The sequence below is a fragment of the Molossus molossus genome, unplaced genomic scaffold (genome assembly GCF_014108415.1).
Source record: "Molossus molossus isolate mMolMol1 unplaced genomic scaffold, mMolMol1.p scaffold_m16_p_18, whole genome shotgun sequence".
Taxonomy (NCBI): Eukaryota; Metazoa; Chordata; class Mammalia; order Chiroptera; family Molossidae; genus Molossus; species Molossus molossus.
Window position 1 is genome coordinate 37,924,038 of NW_023425353.1, and position 19,261 is coordinate 37,943,298.

The following is a 19,261-nucleotide window of genomic DNA, read 5'->3' on the forward strand; positions in this document are numbered from 1 at the left end:
GGAGAAATGAATGGTCTTGTTCCCGGTCATCCAGATTGTTTATGTCTATGGTAGAGTCAGAACTTGAAAGCAGTCCTAAAGCCAGTGTGCTGCATATTCGATTTTTAATTACTCGAGGACAGAGATTGTATCCAGCCTGTCTTTCCTTGATGTGTCCTCCTGACAACACAACTCTGTATTAACCTAAATAGTACTTAAAAAAAAAAAAAGTGAAATAAAATAGAAAAAGCATTGCAATATACTACCAAGAGAAAAAATAGGGTACTAAAGTGTATATAGAATATAATCAAATACTTTTTAAAGAAAGAAAAGAAAATTATGTCTACAGTCTAGAAAAATATTTACCAAAATATTATTGATAGTTACAGAATTGTGGGTAAGAGTATGGGCTATTGTTTTCCTCTTTCTATTTTTCTTTCTTTTCTGTTTTTAAATTAAAATGATAACATTTTTAAATGATCAAAAAGGAAAAAAAACTGATCTAGAGTTCTTCCAATGTGGTCAGCAAATTTTAAGTACGATTCATAAACACATTCCCTGAAGGAGCAACAATGTATTTAAGGAGGCAACGCCTGATGCTCCCAAAGAAGGAGCCCAAGAGCACCCAGGCACAAGCTGATGTGGCCCACATCCACTAGGGAAGGGAGGGGAGAAGGAGGTTCCAATTTTTTATGAAATAGAAATAGGCTCCAGAGGTGAATGTCTACAGTAAATGTCTAGAGGTGGAAATTAGCTAGTTGTGTGTTTGGGAGGAAAACAGGGGCCGTTTGGGTGGAGAAACAAGGTTTACAGGGCAGACTTAGTAATGAAAGCAGCCATGGTGGGTTCTTGACAAGATTAAGGCTGTGAAAATCAAGCACCTTCAGAAATATGTAGAGCAGAAGGGTCTTTTCCAGACTCTGGGTGTCGTGAAGTTTGGTGTTGAGTTCCTAGTTGGGTGGGAGAGGGCAGCCAAAGGAAAGACAGTTATTCTCACCTCCCCTCTCTTCTCTTTCTAAGGTATTTTGCAAAGTTTCTAGGATGATATTCTTCACTACAGAGCCAATATTATTTTCCTGCTCAAAATCCTTCTGTGGTTTCACACTGCCTGTCCAGGCAAGTGCAAGGTCTTCAGATGAGCATTTAAGGCCCTTGACGTCATGGCGCTGGCTTTGCCAGTATTGTCTCAAACTCCTCACGCTCTGAGGCTGCAATGGAATTAAACTGCTTGGCATGTCCTCTTTATGTTTACTCTTTACACCTTCACTCAGCCTGTTTCCTCCCTACATATATCCTCCCCACAACCATATTTTCTAGTCAAAATCCATCAAATTTCCCTCTTTGATATTCATTCATTCATTCATTCATTCATTCATTCATACTTAGCCCTGGGATATGTTTACTTGTATACTTGCCTTACCACAAAACCACATGGTTTTTTGAAGGCCAAGAAGAGGTTTTATTCTTCCTTAACACCCTAACATCAGAAACAAAGGCTCCATGATGAGTATATCTCCTTAAAATATATTGTTTAACTGAAGACCCTGATGGTTTTAACTTTATTCTGCTTTTCTGCAGTCTAGATTCGGGGGGGGGGGGGGTGCATTACCTGCTGAAATACATAATAAAAGTGTCATAACTAAGGCTATTGGTCCAAGACCTTCCTATGCTAGATGTTCATGTCATTCATTCATTTATTCATCTATTAATTCATTCAATAAGCCCTGTGTACCACTAGAAGCCAGACACTGTGACAGATGCTGAGGAAATTATAGAAATATGAAAAAAAAAAATAAGACAAAGTTCCTCCTCTCTGAGAGTTTATAATCTATTGGAGTAAAAAAGCAAGTTTAAAAGAAGGATACAGATAGGTCTGCTTCCAATAATAAAACACCTGTTTGTTTTACATTATTCTCCCACTGAAAATAACTATAAACACTGGATGAGATACAAGAGACATCTGTTTGAGAGTCCCAAGGCAGCCAAGATTTGAGGGGCCAAGAGAAATTTATTGAGGTGAATCAGACATTCTATACAGATTTTCCATTCAAGGCAATTTCTCAAGGCTGATTAGTAAAACACCTTAGATAAGGAAGCTAGGAAGCCTAGCAAAAAATAGCTACAAAGAAATAGAGAAACTAAGCAGAGGTTCTGGTAGTCTTATGAAACTGGGGAAGCAACACTAAAGTTCAGGGCTACTGAGAGCTCATGGTGAAAGATTTGTAGATGCTTCAGAGAATGGAGGTGGTCCAATAGTCTGATTGACATCTCTCAAGGTATTCTCTAATAAGCAAATAGCAGCATGGAGAGAAACTGGACAAAAAGCTAGAGCTAAGAGATTATGGAAGTAAACAGATCTTTTGAGGGTCTTACAAATAGAAATTGGCATTAAGGGCTTGTCAAGGAGAAACATCCCTCATAATACTCAGTCTTTTAGTTGGAACCCTTTAAGGACTATACCAAAGGAGTAAAGAAATCAGAAGTAGATGGGGCCTTTAGCAGAAACCAACCTCTAAATGGCTCAGTCCTAATTGGATTCAGGTAATTGCCCCTATTTTAATTGCTTGCCAGAAGCTAAAGACTCATCTAGGGCCTTGATAGTCTTTTTTTTACACAGTGTCTAGTATTCAATCAAAAATTAACAAGCATACCAAGAGGCAGGACCAAGAAACAGATAATAGAAACAGACCCATAGGTGATCCAGATATTGTAGACATCAGACATAGGCTTTACAGTAACTATCATTGACATGTTGAAGACAGCAGCTACATTGCTTCCCAAAGAACTGTCATTTGAATTGATCTCTGAAGAATACTTTGAATCTCAACCAAGTACTTACTTCTCAAAGGACTTGGAGTTCAGAGCAGTTCTTTCTAACCGAGGTTGGGTTACAGGATGAAGAATAAAACAGGGAAGGGTCAGATCGAGGGGTACTTCATCCAGGGCTGAACCAGATGTGTTTGTGCAGAGGTAGGAAAACAACACATTTTTGTTTATCTATTTTAGGATTTCTTCAGTAAATCTGACCCATTTCTGGAAATTTTTCGTATGAATGATGATGCAACTCAGCAGCTTGTACACCGAACTGAGGTAAGAAGGATCATCTTCAGCTATGCCATCTCGTCTCCCAAAATGATAAACTGACCTGTTTTGAGAAACCCCTTACATTTCTTTTTTTTTTTTTTTATCCTCACCCGAGGACATTTTTCCATTTTTTGTTCAGGTAGAGTGGGAGGGAGAGAGAGGAACAGAGAGAGATAGAAAGAAACATCAATGTGAAGGGATACATCGAGTGGCTGCCACCCGCACAACCAACCAGGGCCGGGGACAAACTGCAACCGAGGTATGCGCCCTTAGCGGGAACCGAACCTGGGTCTCTCAGGACCGCAGGCCGACGCTCTAACCGCTGAGCCAAACCGGCCAGGGCCCCTTACATTTCTTATGTCTGTAGCTAGGCACTCAGACATTGAGTCCTCTCTGTTCTCAATTTAGATGTTAGAAGAGAAGACCCTCTCTCACCCAAATTTTTCATTATTGACCTTCAATGCAGACAGCCAGCAACTTATTAATAATAAAAATATAAATACTAGCTTACATTTGCCCTGGCCGGTTTGGCTCAGCGGTTAGAGCATCGGCCTGCAGTTCAGAGAGGCCCAGGTTCAGTTCCCGCTAAGGGCATGTACCTCGGTTGCAGTTTGTCCCCGGCCCTGGTTGGTCGTGCGGGTGGCAGCCACTCGATGTGTCCCTTTCACATTGATGTTTCTCTCTCTCTCTCTCTCTCTCTTCCTCTCTCTCCCTCCCACTCTATCTGTACAAAAAAATAGAAAAATGTCCTCGGGTGAGGATAAAAAAAATAAATAAATAAAATAAAATAAAAAATACTAGCGTCCATTTAATGAAGGTGACTAGATGCCAAGCATTGTACTAAGTGATTTTATCTACCTCTCACAACAATCCTTTGACATGCTTATTATCACCCCCATTTGCAGTTGAATAAACTGAACTTTTGGGAGATGGAGTCACTTTCCAAGTTCCCACAGTTAACAAAGCATACAGCTGAGGTTTGAATTGAGTTTGTTTGATCCTGAGCTTCACTGTAATTTGTAAAGGCAATCTGCCTTCCCAGGGAAAGTCCATACACTGGACTTCAGTTAAGTCTATTATATGAACAGCTGCCCTGTCTCAGCAGCCTCTTGGTCTGGCTGCATCTCCCTCTCACCTTCCCTCCTGCTTCTCCATGTTACTCCAAACCTTATGTCTCTCTATCCAACCCCCCACTTCCCACTACTACACACCACTCAACAACCAATCCCAATCTCTACTGCTTATTTTGTTATTTATAAGCCAAGCCGAGAGAGATTCTGTAGGAGTGAGAATGTATATAGGAAGGAGGAAGTGGGGTAATTTTGATGACTGCCTTGGAGCTGAGAGAATACTCTATTGTGGTTACCAGTGGTCGAGTAATGATAGAGGCACCCTCATGACGTGTAGGATGAGAGTGGGGGCGCCATGTTCCCACTACTCTACACTGGAAATCCAGTTCCATTTCCCTGAAGTAACAGAGTTGCGGGTATCATTAGGGGAACAGAACATGTCATATTTAAAGTACAGAAGAATTAAACAGTCTTGAATGGGCTAGTCTGTGGATGCCATCTAATGCATACTGGCATTTAGTAAAAGTATTTAATAAAAGAATGAATAACTGCATGGAGTTGAGTATAGATCATATGCCTACTACATGTTATAGCACAATGTGATTCTCTGAAACTTAATCCCTGGAGAGTAGATTGAGGTGCAACTGAGACAATTTCACCACCACTGAATAGAATCTTTTCACACATAAAGATTCCTGTGGTGGAACAGACTTTTTCAGGAGAAGTCAATCAGCTTTGGGGAGGATCAGAAGTGGTATCTACTCAAGCTTTTCCTGTAGTCAGTGAATGGAGGCTTTAAAGTACAGGGAGAACAGAGATGGATGGTATATCGTTAGACTTTCCACAAGACCCTTCTCTCCTTCGCTCCTGACAGAACTTCTCTTCTCATTATTGATATTCAATCCTCCTAGTCTCAAGAATCTCTAGAACTCCCTCCCAAAACAACAACAACAAAAAACAGTGCTGAGGGGTTCCTAGAGTCTCATAATAAAAAAAAGAAAAATGTGATTGTAAATTTTCCATTGAGCCAAGCAATGTGATTGTAAATTTTCCAGTGAGCCAAGCAACGTAATGCTGAAATATCCTCGCGGGCATGTGCACACACATTTTAATTTCAGAGAAAATTTCTAGTTAAAAGTTTGATTTGCTATTAAGTTTTTCAAAACAATTGCAATAAGATATCTTTACTTCTTAGAGTTTTTATATAAAGGTGAGAATTTTTAACTAACCCAGACAATTTTATCTAACTTGTCTTTTCACTATCACTTTGATCATTCCCAGGGTATCAGAGCTAAAGACAAAGTCACACAGGGACATTCTTGTTCTACTTTAATGCATTAAGAGAAATTTAATAATGAGCTCATAATATAGCGAATAATTTATAATTATATTAAGGAATCTAGTTGAAGAAAGAATCACTTATAAAATGATTATGTTATTTGGATGGAGAATTAAATTTTTTACAATGTTAAAACTTCTAACTAAAAACTTCATTGGAAGAAAAAAATCGATATGACAGAATTCCATTTAAGTTCATTTGTATGTCCCCTAGAGCAGTGGTTTTATGCATCAGAATCACCTCAAGGGGCCCACCCTTGAGTTTCTGTCCATAGGTCTGGGTATAACCTAGAGATTTGCATTTTTAACCAGTTGCTTGGTAATATAGCTCCTGCTGATTCAGGAATTACTCTTTGGAAGCCACTGCCCAAGAGTACACAGTATAGGCACAGAACTGATACTCATACATTAAAAAAATTGAATTACTTGAGTCATAGCAATGACAGGATAAGACTTGACTCATGTGGACTCTTGGGAAGGATTTAGCCAAGTTCATGATTAGTAAGCTGCTTTTAAAAACATTTCATTATATTATAGACTTAGTTTGCAACACTGAAGATCTGCCCTGTGTCTGTCTTCCAAGGATAGTTAATATAAGTATGCTCCTGGGATTTGTCTTCTAGAATCTTCTCTTATGATTTGCCTTCTGATCTAACTCAAGACCATGGGTTACCAAAGACCATTTAATTCTTTAGCAGTGGAATTGTCCTGCCACACCCTCACACCCACCAATAGTCTTTGCCTATGCTGAACTCAATAGAAGAAAATTTATGCCATAGGACTGACAGTCCTGCAAAACAAGGGTCTTTTATCAGAGGCCAGAGGTAGCCCCACCTCATTAATCCCAACCGCTTTTGATATAGAATGAGTCATCCCCAGTAATACTGAACAGTATTACTGTCATCATTCTTGAAATGACAGCCAGGCCAGTGATCACAGGAGTTCTGCCTATAATGATCCATTTAGTGGACACCCTTAAAAAATTTACTACTCCAGGTTTTCATTAAGGCATCTGTTCCAAACAATTGTCCTTTTCATAAGTGCCACAATGTTTCTCGAACATTTTTTATGTTAAATTGTGAAAATGCCAAGCATTTCCTCCCCTACCCACCACTTCGCTCTTTTTTTCTTCTCAGGTTGTGATGAATAACTTAAGCCCAGCCTGGAAATCTTTCAAAGTATCCGTAAATTCCCTATGCAGTGGAGATCCAGACCGCCGGCTGAAGGTCAGAAATCTATCTATGTCTGAGAAATGCAATTTTTATGTCTTTAACCCTCCTCTTACTCCTCAAGTGAATGTTGACAAACCCAACATTTTCCATACCATTTAACCAAATCTCTTTAGTTTCTTTTTGGAAAAAAACAGAGGCTATTTCTTCTGCTAAAGCCATTGAAGCTCATGAGATAGCACAAGATAAATCCTAATTTTATTATGTCAAGAAGCAAATCTTATGACTTCTCGGAGACAAACTATGGCAATAACTTCAGGGTACAATGGGCAGTTATTAAAACACAAATGTGGGTGTATCAATTATCTACAGTTGCATAATGGACTGCTCCAGAATTTAGTAGTTTAAAATAATAACCATGTATTTGGCTTAAAATTCTGTGTCTTTGGCAAGTTGAACTCATCTAGGACATTCTTCTGTTGGTCTTGCTTGGACTCACTCATGTATTTGCAGTCAGCTGCTCATGAGCAGGGTGGCTCTGCTTCTGGGGTTTAGCTGGCTATCACCTGGAAGGACTGGGGTGGTTAGGCCATTTGTCTCTCATCATCCAGCAGGCTAGATACACATAGCAACCTTAAAGTTCCGAAGACTAAGAACAGAAGCTGCAAGGTCTCTTAAGGCCTAGTCTTAGAACTCATGCATGGTCACTTCCTCCACATTCTATTGGCCAAAGCACATCACATGGCCATCCCAGATTCAAGGGTTGAGGAAATAAGGAATAAGACTCCACCTCTTGGTGGAAGGAACTGCAATGCATTGTGGCCAATTTTTTCAATCTATCACAAATGCTATTTAAATAACATGGGAATAGAGAAGTTGGAAGAAAATATGCATTGTGAGAGTCAGGATGAACAATGGAAGACAATAGGCTGAAGCAAACTCCAGGAGGCATTGCCTCTAGTCCATGGCCTGTCCATCTCTCTGTCTTAGAAGGTCAGAAGCTGGGACATATTGGTAGTGTCCCCAAGTTGATTCTACCAATTCAAGATGACTAAGTAAATTCAAGGGAGATTGGAGCCTATAAGGCTGATTGATTCACATTCAATGAGAAGCATGACCATCAAACAGACTTAACATTCCCTTCAGCTTCACCAGGGTATTTTTTCCATGTGGGCAAACCATTCAGCAGACAGTTGTCAAAGGTTGCTGTGATAGGCTGAAAGCAAAGCTAGGGATGCTGGATAATGGTGATGGCTAATGGCTTCAGACTCCAAAAGTTTGGGGCATCTGTCTCCACAATGGGAATGCAGGTGACTCAGGCAGACCAAATATTCATGTTGACCTTTCAGTACACCTAATCTCATGGAAAGTGTTCTATGAGCATTGCCAATGTTTGTCTTTGAAACTTTCTATTTTCTTCTCTCTTCTTTCTTCTCTCTCTCCCCACCACTGGATCATTTTGAAACAAATCCCAGATCAGGGCAGACTCAACCCTTAGGCACAACAAGCATAGTGCCAGGGCCCACAATACTTTTAGGAGTCTACCAAAAATGTTTTAATTGCTTTTAAAATCAGAAGAAAACAATGAACTTACAAGATTGAATAAAATGTTTTGATTTTTTTTTATCAAATCAGAAAACAATGATATTTTAGGACCCCAAAAAACTATTATGGTGCAAGGGAGCCCATGAAGACAAAAGTGTCTAGGGCCAGCAAAAGTCATGATGTGGCCCTGCCCCAAACATGATATCATTTCATCCAAAAATACTCCAGTATGTATCTCTAAAGGGTAAGGCATCTTTCTATAAACATAACCACAACCCATTATCATATCTAAAAATATGAACTAAGTTTTCATTAATTACATATTTTGCCACTATTCACACGTAACTGATTGTCTAAGGTATTAAACCACTTAGTTTTTCTTTAGTTGGGATCTAAACAAGGTTCAAGCATTGCATTAGACTGAAATGTCTCTGAAATCTCTTTAATCTGTTAGTTGCCGCTTCCTCTTTTTTTTTTTCCTTGCAATTTAGTTATCGAAGAAACTACGTTGGTGTATTCTGCAGCATTTCTAGCATTCTATATTCCCTGTAAACAGCTAGTTGGAACCTGATCAGCCTCGGGGTTTCTCTTCCAGCAGCAATGGTTCATAAGTAATGGTGCTCTGTTATGGTGTTAACAGTCATTGAGGAACATTGCCTAGATTCATTATTTTGTTATGACTTCCAAAATGGTATTTTTTTCAATTCTATCATTTCTTTGTTGTTTATTATTTAGAGTTCTTCTGTAAAGAAAGACTTTTCCTTTAATAACTATTTGGTTTGTTAAGGTGTGATTTGTACACAAAAGGCAGAAACATGATTTATTCATCCTTCTTCCTTTGTACCAATTTTCAGAATAACAAGTTACTTCTCCAGGGTCCTCCATAGGTAACTAGTGAGGTCCCTCAATATTACTAAGAATTCATGGATTTTTAAAAAATATACTTTAGTATTTCAGTTATTATTATTCCTTTCAAAACTTTAATTGTCCTACCTTTAACCAATGAAAATCCCTTTAAGTTGGCTCCTGAGTTCTTTTGATATAAACTTAATAGTGTTTAATAGTTTCCTAGCTTTCTGGTATGAATTTTTAAAGTCATAATCTTTAAATTCTTTTTCTCTATAAGTTGTATCTCTCTATGGATGGTGAGTCATATTTTAAAATCTTGAAAGATATTAAACCTCTACCTCATAAAACTATCAGATTGATTTGTTTCATTGTGCTTTCAGTTTTTAGGGTTTATTTATTTTTATTTATCTTTATTGTTGAAAGTATTACACATATCCCCTTTTTCTCCCCCACTGATTCCCTCCTCCCTGCTCCTGCCAGATTTGTTTTTACAATTTGTATTTTGTTTTATAATTATATAAAATTTTACATGATTCTAAAGTCAAAATTACAAAACAAGATACTATATTCAGGAATGTTTAGCTCTCATTCCTGTCTTTTCCACTTTTTACCCTCTTCCCTTACAGATAATTATTTTGTAGTACATTTTGATACCTGGTAGAGCTAGCTAGCCCTCCCACTTCTGTATTCCTTGTCTTTTTAAGGGTTTTCCTGGATATTTGGCTTGTTTGTTCCTTTAGCTTTATAAGCAACTAGTACCAGAAGACGAAAAAGAAGCTTATTTTTATTGGAAATGCATATGAAATATTTTTGAATATTGAATCTTTCCATCCCAGAACATGACTTGTCTTTCCATTTATTCATCCTTTTGTGTTTTGCATGAGTGCTTAATGTTTTCTCTTACAGGTTTGGAGTGTTTATTTTTAAGTTTATGCCTAGTTTATTTCTTCCCTTTCTCTCTCTCTCTCTAATTTGCTATTGTAAATTGAGTCTTCATTACACATTCTTACTATTGTTTGTATACATAAAAGCTATTGAATTGCTTTCTTAAATTACCGTTTTATTAAGTTCTATTATTGTTCATAGTAATTTGCTGTTAATTTTTTTTGAGTTTTCCAAATATGTAATTATATCATCTGGAAGTAGATCGTTTTTCCCCTACTTACAACTAATGGCTCTAGTTATTTCTCCTCTTTAGTTGTGTGGACCAATACCATGTTAAATAGTAATGGAGACAGAAGGCATCCTTGACTTATTCATCACTATAGTGGAAAATCCTACAATGCAACAGATTAATTTTTTAAAGTAGATCTAAAGGTGTCGAGACTTAGAGCTTTCTAGGCCATGCCTATTGAGCCTTAAATACCAGCAATCTTATTTGTTATGATTACCCAAACACAACAGCCTGCTGAAATGTCTTCTGGACTATGTGGAAGACCTTGCATTACTTCCTGAATCTATTTAAGTTTATATTTAATATTAACTATTTAATGAAAGTATCCATGATTTTCACGGCATAATAGAATCTTTGTCAAAATCATTATTTGATTCATTCCTAACCATACTGTGAGATGAGTTCTACTGTCTTTATCATACAGATGAAGAAACTCAGAGTCAAAACCCTATGCAGTCAAATGCCAAATTTAATGCTTTTTATTGAATTGTGCTGACTCTGTTTTGTTGTATTTATTAGAAAATAAATAAACCTGATAAAGCATATTTCTTTACTTTAACCCAACATGTTTTTTTTACCATCATTCTAAAATTTAACAGAAACAAGACTTGTCTATATGCAACATATATTCATAAAGTCTGAGAAACTGTCAGTTATTTAACATTACCACAAAAGGAAAAAAATACTCTTATTTAAACTTATAACACATTGCTTTCTTATCAATGTGATGTCAATAAGAAAATAAATACGTGCCTCATATATTCTACGCAATATGGTATTAATCTTTTCCTTGGATTTGATCAACACATTATTAATGCCCAGTACACATTCTTTAGGAGGCAATGCTGATATTCAGAACAGGTTCTTCCAGACTGGGGCCTTGAAGAAGAGAGTAAGAAGATGCCATCAGTAAGCACTTATTAACACCCTAATTGTGCTTAGTACTATGGGGAAATGCCAGGCCAGAATAATCTAAACACCGTATAAGCACCATGAGGCCATTTCTTAATTAGAGAAGGAGACTGGGTGCCTGATAAACTCTATAAGGAAATGTCTCCAAGTCACCTGTGTGGTTTGAGTTCTTGTTTTCTAATCCTCCCCATAGAGTTTACCAGGCATCTTTTTTTTTTTTTTTTTTTTTTTTTGGTACGTGCCCCTGGGACTCTCTGGTCCACAGGCCGATGCTCCAACTGCTGAGGCAAACCGGCCAGGGCACCAGGCATCTTCTGAGTATGATCGATAGAGGGTAGTTGCCTTGAAGAGGGATCTAGAGTGATGGAGACCAGCTGATCAACCTGCGCCCAGACCTTATTCAGGAGAGAAGTTCAGGTTGTGGTGGGATGAGCATAAGTAAGACCAGGCAGAAGGAAGTAGCAGAAGAGAAGGAGAAGCAGGTCCTCAAAGTTAAAGCCAATCTGATAAGACTCAGGAAACCTGAAGGGGTAAGAAGTCCAAGTCTAAAGCAACCAACAAATGACATTTTCACCCATGATTATGCCTTCCTCATTCTTTATGTTGTCGTCTTCTGAAGCCATGTCTCGTTGAGTTAAAACAGCCATGTTCATGAGCCCCCTTCTGACACCCCCAAAGCTGGATTCCTGACCAATCAGAAAAGTGTTCTGTTGAATCAAATTCCAGACCCCAGTGGTCCTAGAATCTTCATTTCAACAATTTTCCTAGACAATGCTGGTGCAAGCCATTTGCCAAGCACACACTGAGAAACACTGTCTTCCTAATGATTCTCTAACCCTAGTTGACTTGGCTCTCTTAGGTAGTTCAATATTTTTTCTGCCATCTTACTACAAAGCTAAGTGTATATATACATATATACATTCTGCTCTTCCTCCTTTAAGAGACCCTTAGCATTTGTTCTTTGCTTACATCAGCTATTCATGTCCTCACTTCTCCTGTGTGACCAGGACATCTTAAATTGAAATTGTATGTCCTCCACAAATTCACTGTCTTTGTGTTAGACTCTTTGAGCCATGCTGACACATAATTTCCAAATGGATTTGACTCCTGGAGTGTGTTCTTGGAGTCTGCATCGAACCTTCCCCCCTTTATTCCCAACCCCATGTGAGTTCTAACTGCTGGACTCCTGAGTGCCTCTTAGTTTGCCCTTGGTCCTTTGGATTTAGTTGCCATACTATTTTCTTTCTGTTTCATTCTGATCTTCTCTAACAAACCTTCTGGCTCAAACTGCTTGGAAAGGAAGAAACCCCACCTCATTCAGTCCTTGACAGTGGCCCCAATTCAGCCCATAAGTCCCCTAAAGGCATAGAAGGGACTTCATCATTATATACCCCATCAGTTATATTAGCATTCCCGATTCTTATTCCAAAACACAGGCAGTTGGAATTGAGGGTCCATCGTTAAGTATGTGCAGTATTATTGGACACGCCAGTAGTAAAAAAAAAAAAAAAAACCTGACCTAGGCTCAGGCAGTTGAAAGCAAGTTCAAAACTTCTAGTTGTCAGATGAGAGAGGGGTTAAAGGGTTGGGTGAAAATGGTGAAGGGATTCAGAAGTACAAATTGGTAGTCACAAAATAGTCACAGGTTATAAAGTACAGCATATGGAATATAGTCAATAATGTAATAACTGTGTATGGTACCAGTTGGGTACTAGACTTATGGGGGGGATCACTTCATAAATTATATAAATGTCTGACCACTATGCTGTACATCTAAAACTAATATAAAATAATATGGAGTGTCAACTGTAATTGAACAATAAAAAAAAAAAAAGAAAAGAAAAGAAAAAGAAAGCAAGTTCACTTCCATCTCTAACTAGCTGACAATTGAAGGGGGTCGGGGGTCATGCATGGTTCATGGTCCCGTTAAGTTTTCTTGAGATCTCTTAAAATTCAGATGCTTTCTTTATGGCCTCTGGACTCAAGGGCTGCTGATTTGTTCCTGTTGGTAGTTTATTCAGCCTAAATATCTTGCAATTACCAAAGGATTACAGATTCATCCTGGTGTCTCTCTATAATGGATCAGCCATGGCACAGGAATTCTTGACTCCACTTAAATAAGTGGCACCTGTGAGCCCAGCAGGCTGTCTCCACTGAGAGCTGTGATCAATACTGCAGCATGGAAAAGCAGTAACCAGCTTAAATAGTGTTAAATCCTGCAGGAATAGAGGAGGCTTCTGAATGAGAGAAAACCTACATATTGTCTTAATTTTAATAACTTTTTCTTTTTGTTTTTATTATTTTTTCTTTTCCTTTCTTTTCTTTTTAATAAATGAGGAATTCTCTGTGTTTAAGCAAGTTGCTTAAGATTACACAGCTAAGTGGCACAGCCTTCATTTAAACCCAGGTCTTATCTTGTATAGGCCTTGCTCTTAACTATTAAAGGACAGTTGACATTTACTGAGCATTTACCAGCTGCCAGGTACTATGCCGGACACTGCTTAAATTCTCGCGTTCAACTCTAATTATCTTAGGTTAAGCAATTCTGTAGTAAAAAAGAGCCCCATACAATGTAAGTTTAGTTCTTGCTCACATAACAATCAAAGGGAAAATTTTCTAATCAGTGTCTGTGACTCCTCCATGCAGTGATTCAAGGACCTCGTGGCTCCTCCACAGCTTAGGGCCTCCCTGTTCCTTGCGTCCAGCAGGCAGAAGAGTAAACAATGTGGAGAACATTCTCTCTAGAAGTTTTAGCTGAAAACACCATGGCATTGCTATTAAGAAACATGCCAGCACTGTCCGTGTGTACTTCTGTAATGCAGGGGGACAATTAGAAACACAGGATACTTCCAATTGCGCAATTTGGCTTGGGGTGTTTTTTTGTCTTTATTGATTTTAGAGAGGGAGGAAGTGAGAGGAAGAGAGATAGAAACATTGATGAGAGAGAACATTGATTGGCTGCCTCCTGCATGCCCCCCTCTGGGGACTTGGCCCACAACCTGGGCATGTGTCCTGACTGGGAATCGAACCGGTGACCTCTTGGTGCATGGGTCGATGCTCAGCCACTGGACCACACTGGCCTGGCTGGCTTGGGGTTTTTGTAGGCTTCACTGGTACTGTGTCTTCAAATCTGAAGGCATGTAAGTGAAGACTTCTGGTTCAGGAATGTGCAGAGCCTATTTTCTGCTTTTCCTCACTCCTCTCAAGCCAGGTCAGACACATAGTTATCACCCTCCTGGGAGCACATTTTCTCCCTGAGGTTGCTGCCCTACTGGGTCTGGTTCATGCAGGAGTCTCAGAACTGACTTCCCCTCCAGCTTGGCCCCATCTCCTGGGAGCTGAGGACTTGGGCTCCAGGCCCGCAGGAAGCAGCAGACATTGTCAGGTCAAGCGTTCCTGCCATTTCTGGCCTCCAGCTGTTCCCCTGACATTATTTGTAGTGCATCTGTTCTTCCAAAGGTATCTGTAAACATGTTTATCCAGAATATATAGAGGTTTTGCACCAAGAATGTTTTCTGGAAATGGAAGTTTCCTTTTTATTTTTTTTTTTTTTTATTTTTTATTTTTTTTTATGAATTTTTATTTATTTTTTTGTTACAGATATTTTACCTTTTTACCCCATTGGCACCCCCCACCCCACCCCCTCCACCCTGTCCCCGGCTTAGTTGTCCATGTCCATTGGTCATGCATACATGCATATAAGTTCTGTGGTTTATCTCTTCCCACCCCCCCACCCCCCATTCCCTCTTCTGAGGGATGTCAGTCTGTGCCCTACTTCCATGTGTCTGGGTCTACTGTATTCCTCAGACTGTTATGTTCATTATATTCCGTATATAAGTGAGATCATGTGGTATTTGTCTTTTTCTGCTTGGGTTCTTTCACTTAGGATAATACTTTCCAGGTCCCTCCATGTCGTCTCAAAGGATAAGAGATCTTTCTTTCTTACCGCTGCATAGTACTCCATTGTGTATATGTACCACAGCTTTTTGATCCATTCGTCTACTGGTGGACACTTGGGCTGTTTCCAGATCTTAGCTATTGTAAATAGTGCTGCTATGAACATGGGGGTACATATATTCTTCCTGATTGGTGTTTCAGGCTTCTTAGGGTATATTCCCAGCAGTGGGATCACTGGGTCAAATGGAAGTTCAATTTTTAATTTTTTGAGGTAGCACCATATTGTTTTCCATAGCGGCTGCACCAGTCTGCATTCCCACCAGCAGTGTATTAGAGTTCCCTTTTCTCCACACCCTCGCCAACACTTGTTGTTTGATGATTTGTTGATGGCGGCCATTCTGACAGGTGTGAGGTGATACCTCATTGTTGTTTTAATTTGCATCTCTCGGATGATTAGTGATGTTGAGCATTTCTTCATATGTCTCTTGGCCATTTGTATGTCCTGTTTGGAGAGGTGTCTATTCAGCTCCTCTGCCCATTTTTTAATTGGGTTCTTTGTCTTCCTTTTGTGGAGTTGTGTGAGCTCTCTGTATATATTGGAAATTAACCCCTTATCTGATACATCATTGGCAATGATGTTCTCCCATACAGTGGGTTGCCTTTCCATTTTGATGATCGTTTCTTTTGCTGTGGAGAAGCTTTTTAGTTTGATGTAGTCCCATGTGTTCATTTTCTCCTTTATTTCTGTTGCCTTAGGTGATGTATCAGTGAAAATTCTGCTCCGTATGATGTCCGAAATTTTGTTGCCTACATTTTCTTCTAGAATTTTTATGGATTCATGGGTCACATTTAAGTCTTTTATCCATTTTGAGTTTATTTTTGTGTATGGTGTAAGTTGATGGTCGAGTTTCATTTTTTTGCATGTAGCTGTCCAATTTTCCCAACACCATTTATTAAAGAGGCTGTCTTTACTCCACTGTATGCTCTTGCCACCTTTGTCAAATATTAATTGAGCGTATTGCCTTGGGTCCATTTCTGGGTTTTCAGTTCTGTTCCACTGGTCTATATGCCTGTTCTTGTGCCAGTACCAGGCTGTTTTGGTTACAGTCGCTTTGTAGTATAACCTGATATCTGGTAATGTGATCCCTCCAACTTTGTTCTTCTTTTTCAAGATTGCTGTGGCTATTCGGGGTCTTTTTTGGTTCCATATGAACTTTTGAAGTATTTGTTCTAGTTCTATGAAATATGTCGTTGGTATTTTGATGGGGATTGCATTGAATCTATAGATTGCTTTGGGTAGTATGGACATTTTAATTATGTTAATTCTTCCAATCCATGAACAGGGTATGTTCTTCCACTTTTTTATATCTTCCTCTATTTCTTTTTTCAATGACCTGTAGTTTTCTGCAAATAGGTCCTTTACTTCTTTGGTTAAGTTTATTCCTAGGTATCGTAATTTTTTTGGAGCGATGGTAAATGGGATTGTTTTTTCAGTTTCTCTTTCTGTGAGTTCATCATTGATGTACAAGAATGCCGTCGATTTCTTGACGTTAATTTTGTATCCTGCTACTTTGCCAAATTCATTTATTAAGTCTAATAGATTTTTGATGGAGTCTTTAGGGTTTTCTATGTACAATATCATGTCATCTGCAAATAATGACAGTTTCACTTCCTCCTTTCCAATTTGGATCCCTTTTATTTTTTCTTCATGTCTGATTGCTGTGGCTAAGACTTCCAGTACAATGTTAAACAAGAGTGGCGAAAGTGGACATCCCTGTCTTGTTCCTGTTCTTAATGGAAATGTTTTTAGTTTCTGTCCATTGAGTATGATGTTGGCTGTAGGTCTTTCATATATGGCCTTTATTATGTCGAGATATGATCCCTCTATTCCTACATTGCTGAGCGTTTTTATCAGAAATGGATGCTGGATTTTGTCGAATGCTTTTTCAGCATCTATTGATATGATCATGTGGTTTTTATTCTTCATTTTGTTTATGTGGTGTATCACGTTTATTGATTTGCGAATATTGTACCAGCCTTGCATCCCTGGAATGAATCCCACTTGGTCATGGTGAATAATTTTTTTGATGTATTTCTGGATCCGATTTGCTAGTATTTTGTTCAGGATTTTGGCATCTATGTTCATCAGGGATATTGGCCTGTAGTTTTCTTTCTTCGTAGTGTCTTTTTCTGGTTTTGGAATTAGAATTATGCTGGCCTCATAGAACGTGTTTGGAAGTCTTCCTTCTTCTTGAATTTTTTGAAATAGTTTGAGGAGAATGGGTGTTAGTTCTTTTTTGAATGTTCGGTAAAGCTCCCCCGTGAAACCATCTGGGCCTGGGCTTTTGTTTGCTGGGAGAGTCTTGATTACCTCTTCAATTTCCTTAGTTGTTATTGGTCTGTTCAAGTTTTCTATCTCTTCCGGGAATAGTTTTGGGAGACTGTGTGTTTCTAGAAATTTGTCCATTTCGCTGAGATTGTCGAATTTGTTGCCATATAGTTGTTCATAGTAGTTGTTAACGATCTTTTGTATTTCCGTGGTGTTGGTTGTTACTTCTCCTCTTTCATTTCTGATTTTGTGTATTTGGGTTCTCTCTCTTTGTTTCTTGGTGAGTCTAGCTAAGGGTCCATCAATCTTGTTTATCTTTTCGAAAAACCAGCTCTTTGTTTCATTGATCCTTTGAATTGTTTTTTTGGTCTCTATGTCATTTATTTCTGCTCTGATCTTTACTATTTCCTTCCTTCTACTTGCTCTGGGGTTTTCTTTTTGTTTGCTTTCTAATTCTTTAAGTTGTGAGGTTAGACAGTCAATTAGAAATTTTTCTTGTTTTTTGAGGTAGGCCTGTAGTGCTATGAACTTCCCTCTCAGAACTGCTTTCGCTGCATCCCATAGATTTTGTGTTGTTGTGTGTTCATTTTCATTGGTTTCCAGGAAGTTTTTGATTTCTTCCTTGATCTCCTCGGTGACCCATTCATTGTTTAATAACATGCTATTTAGCCTCCATGTGTTGAAATGTCTTTGCATGTTCTTGTTGCAGTTGATTTCTAGTTTCATGCCATTGTGATCTGAGAAGATGCTTGATATGATTTCAATCTTCTTGAACTTGTAGAGATTTAGTTTGTGTCCTATCATGTGGTCTATCTTTGAGAATGTCCCATGCGCACTTGAGAAGAATGTGTATTCTGTAGTTTTGGGGTGTAATTCTCTGTAGATATCTATTAAATCCATTTGGTCTAGTGCTTCATTTAGAGTCTCTGTTTCCTTGCTAATTTTTTGCCTAGAGGATCTATCCAGTGCTGTCAACGGGGTGTTGAAGTCCCCAGCTATGATTGTATTGTTGTCGATTTCTCCTTGGAAGTCCTCCAGAAGATTTTTAATATATTTTGGTGCTCCTATATTGGGTGCATATATGTTTATCAAGGTTATATCTTCCTGTTGGATAGATCCTTTCAATATTATGTAGTGGCCGTCTTTGTCTCTAGTTATGGTCTTCATTTTGAAATCTATTTTATCAGATATGAGAATTGCTACCCCAGCTTTTTTTTGCTTTCCATTTGCTTGGAAAATTTTTTTCCATCCCTTCACTTTCAACCTATGTGAGTCTTTTGTTGAGAGATGGGTCTCTTGTAAACAACATATAGATGAGTCATGCTTTCTTATCCAATCAGCTACTCTGTGTCTCTTTATGGGAGCATTCAGTCCATTTACGTTTAAGGTGATTATTGATATGTACTTATTTATTGCCATTTTTGTTTAGTGTGGTTCTATTTTTGTTCCCATTTCTACTGCTAATTACAGCAGTCCTTTTAACATTTCTTGCAGTGCTGGTTTGGTGCTAATGTATTCCCTTAGCTTTTTTTTGTCTGGGAAGCTCTTTATTTGATCTTCTATTTTGAATGATAGCCTTGCTGGGTAGAGTAGTCTTGGATTCAGATTCTTGTTTTTCATGACTTTGATTACTTCATGCCATTCCCTTCTGGCCTGTAGTGTTTCTTGTGAGAAGTCAGCTGAGAGCCTTATGGGGTTCCCTTTGTAGGTAACCTGTTGCTTATCTCTTGCTGCTTTTAGGATTCTCTCTTTGTCTTTAATTTGTGGCATTTTAATTACTATGTGTCTTGGTGTGGGCCTGTTTGGGTTCTTCTTACTTGGGACTCTCTGTGCTTCTTGAACTTGAATGCCTTCTTCCTTCACCAAATTAGGGAAGTTTTCTCTCACTATTTTTTTGAATATATTCTCTATCCCT

The 19,261-nt window shown here is 38.6% G+C and overlaps 1 protein-coding gene across 2 annotated transcripts in view; it reads left to right on the forward strand.

Annotated features, from left to right (window-relative positions):
- CPNE4 (copine 4) overlaps positions 1-19,261 on the forward strand; it is a 419,291-nt gene that overhangs the window by 294,842 nt on the left and 105,188 nt on the right. For both annotated transcript variants that reach the window (XM_036266480.1, XM_036266479.1), the window contains exons 6-7: positions 2,986-3,069; positions 6,608-6,697. In XM_036266480.1, the coding sequence (XP_036122373.1) occupies positions 2,986-3,069; positions 6,608-6,697 (174 nt within the window). The remainder of the gene's footprint in view (positions 1-2,985; positions 3,070-6,607; positions 6,698-19,261) is intronic.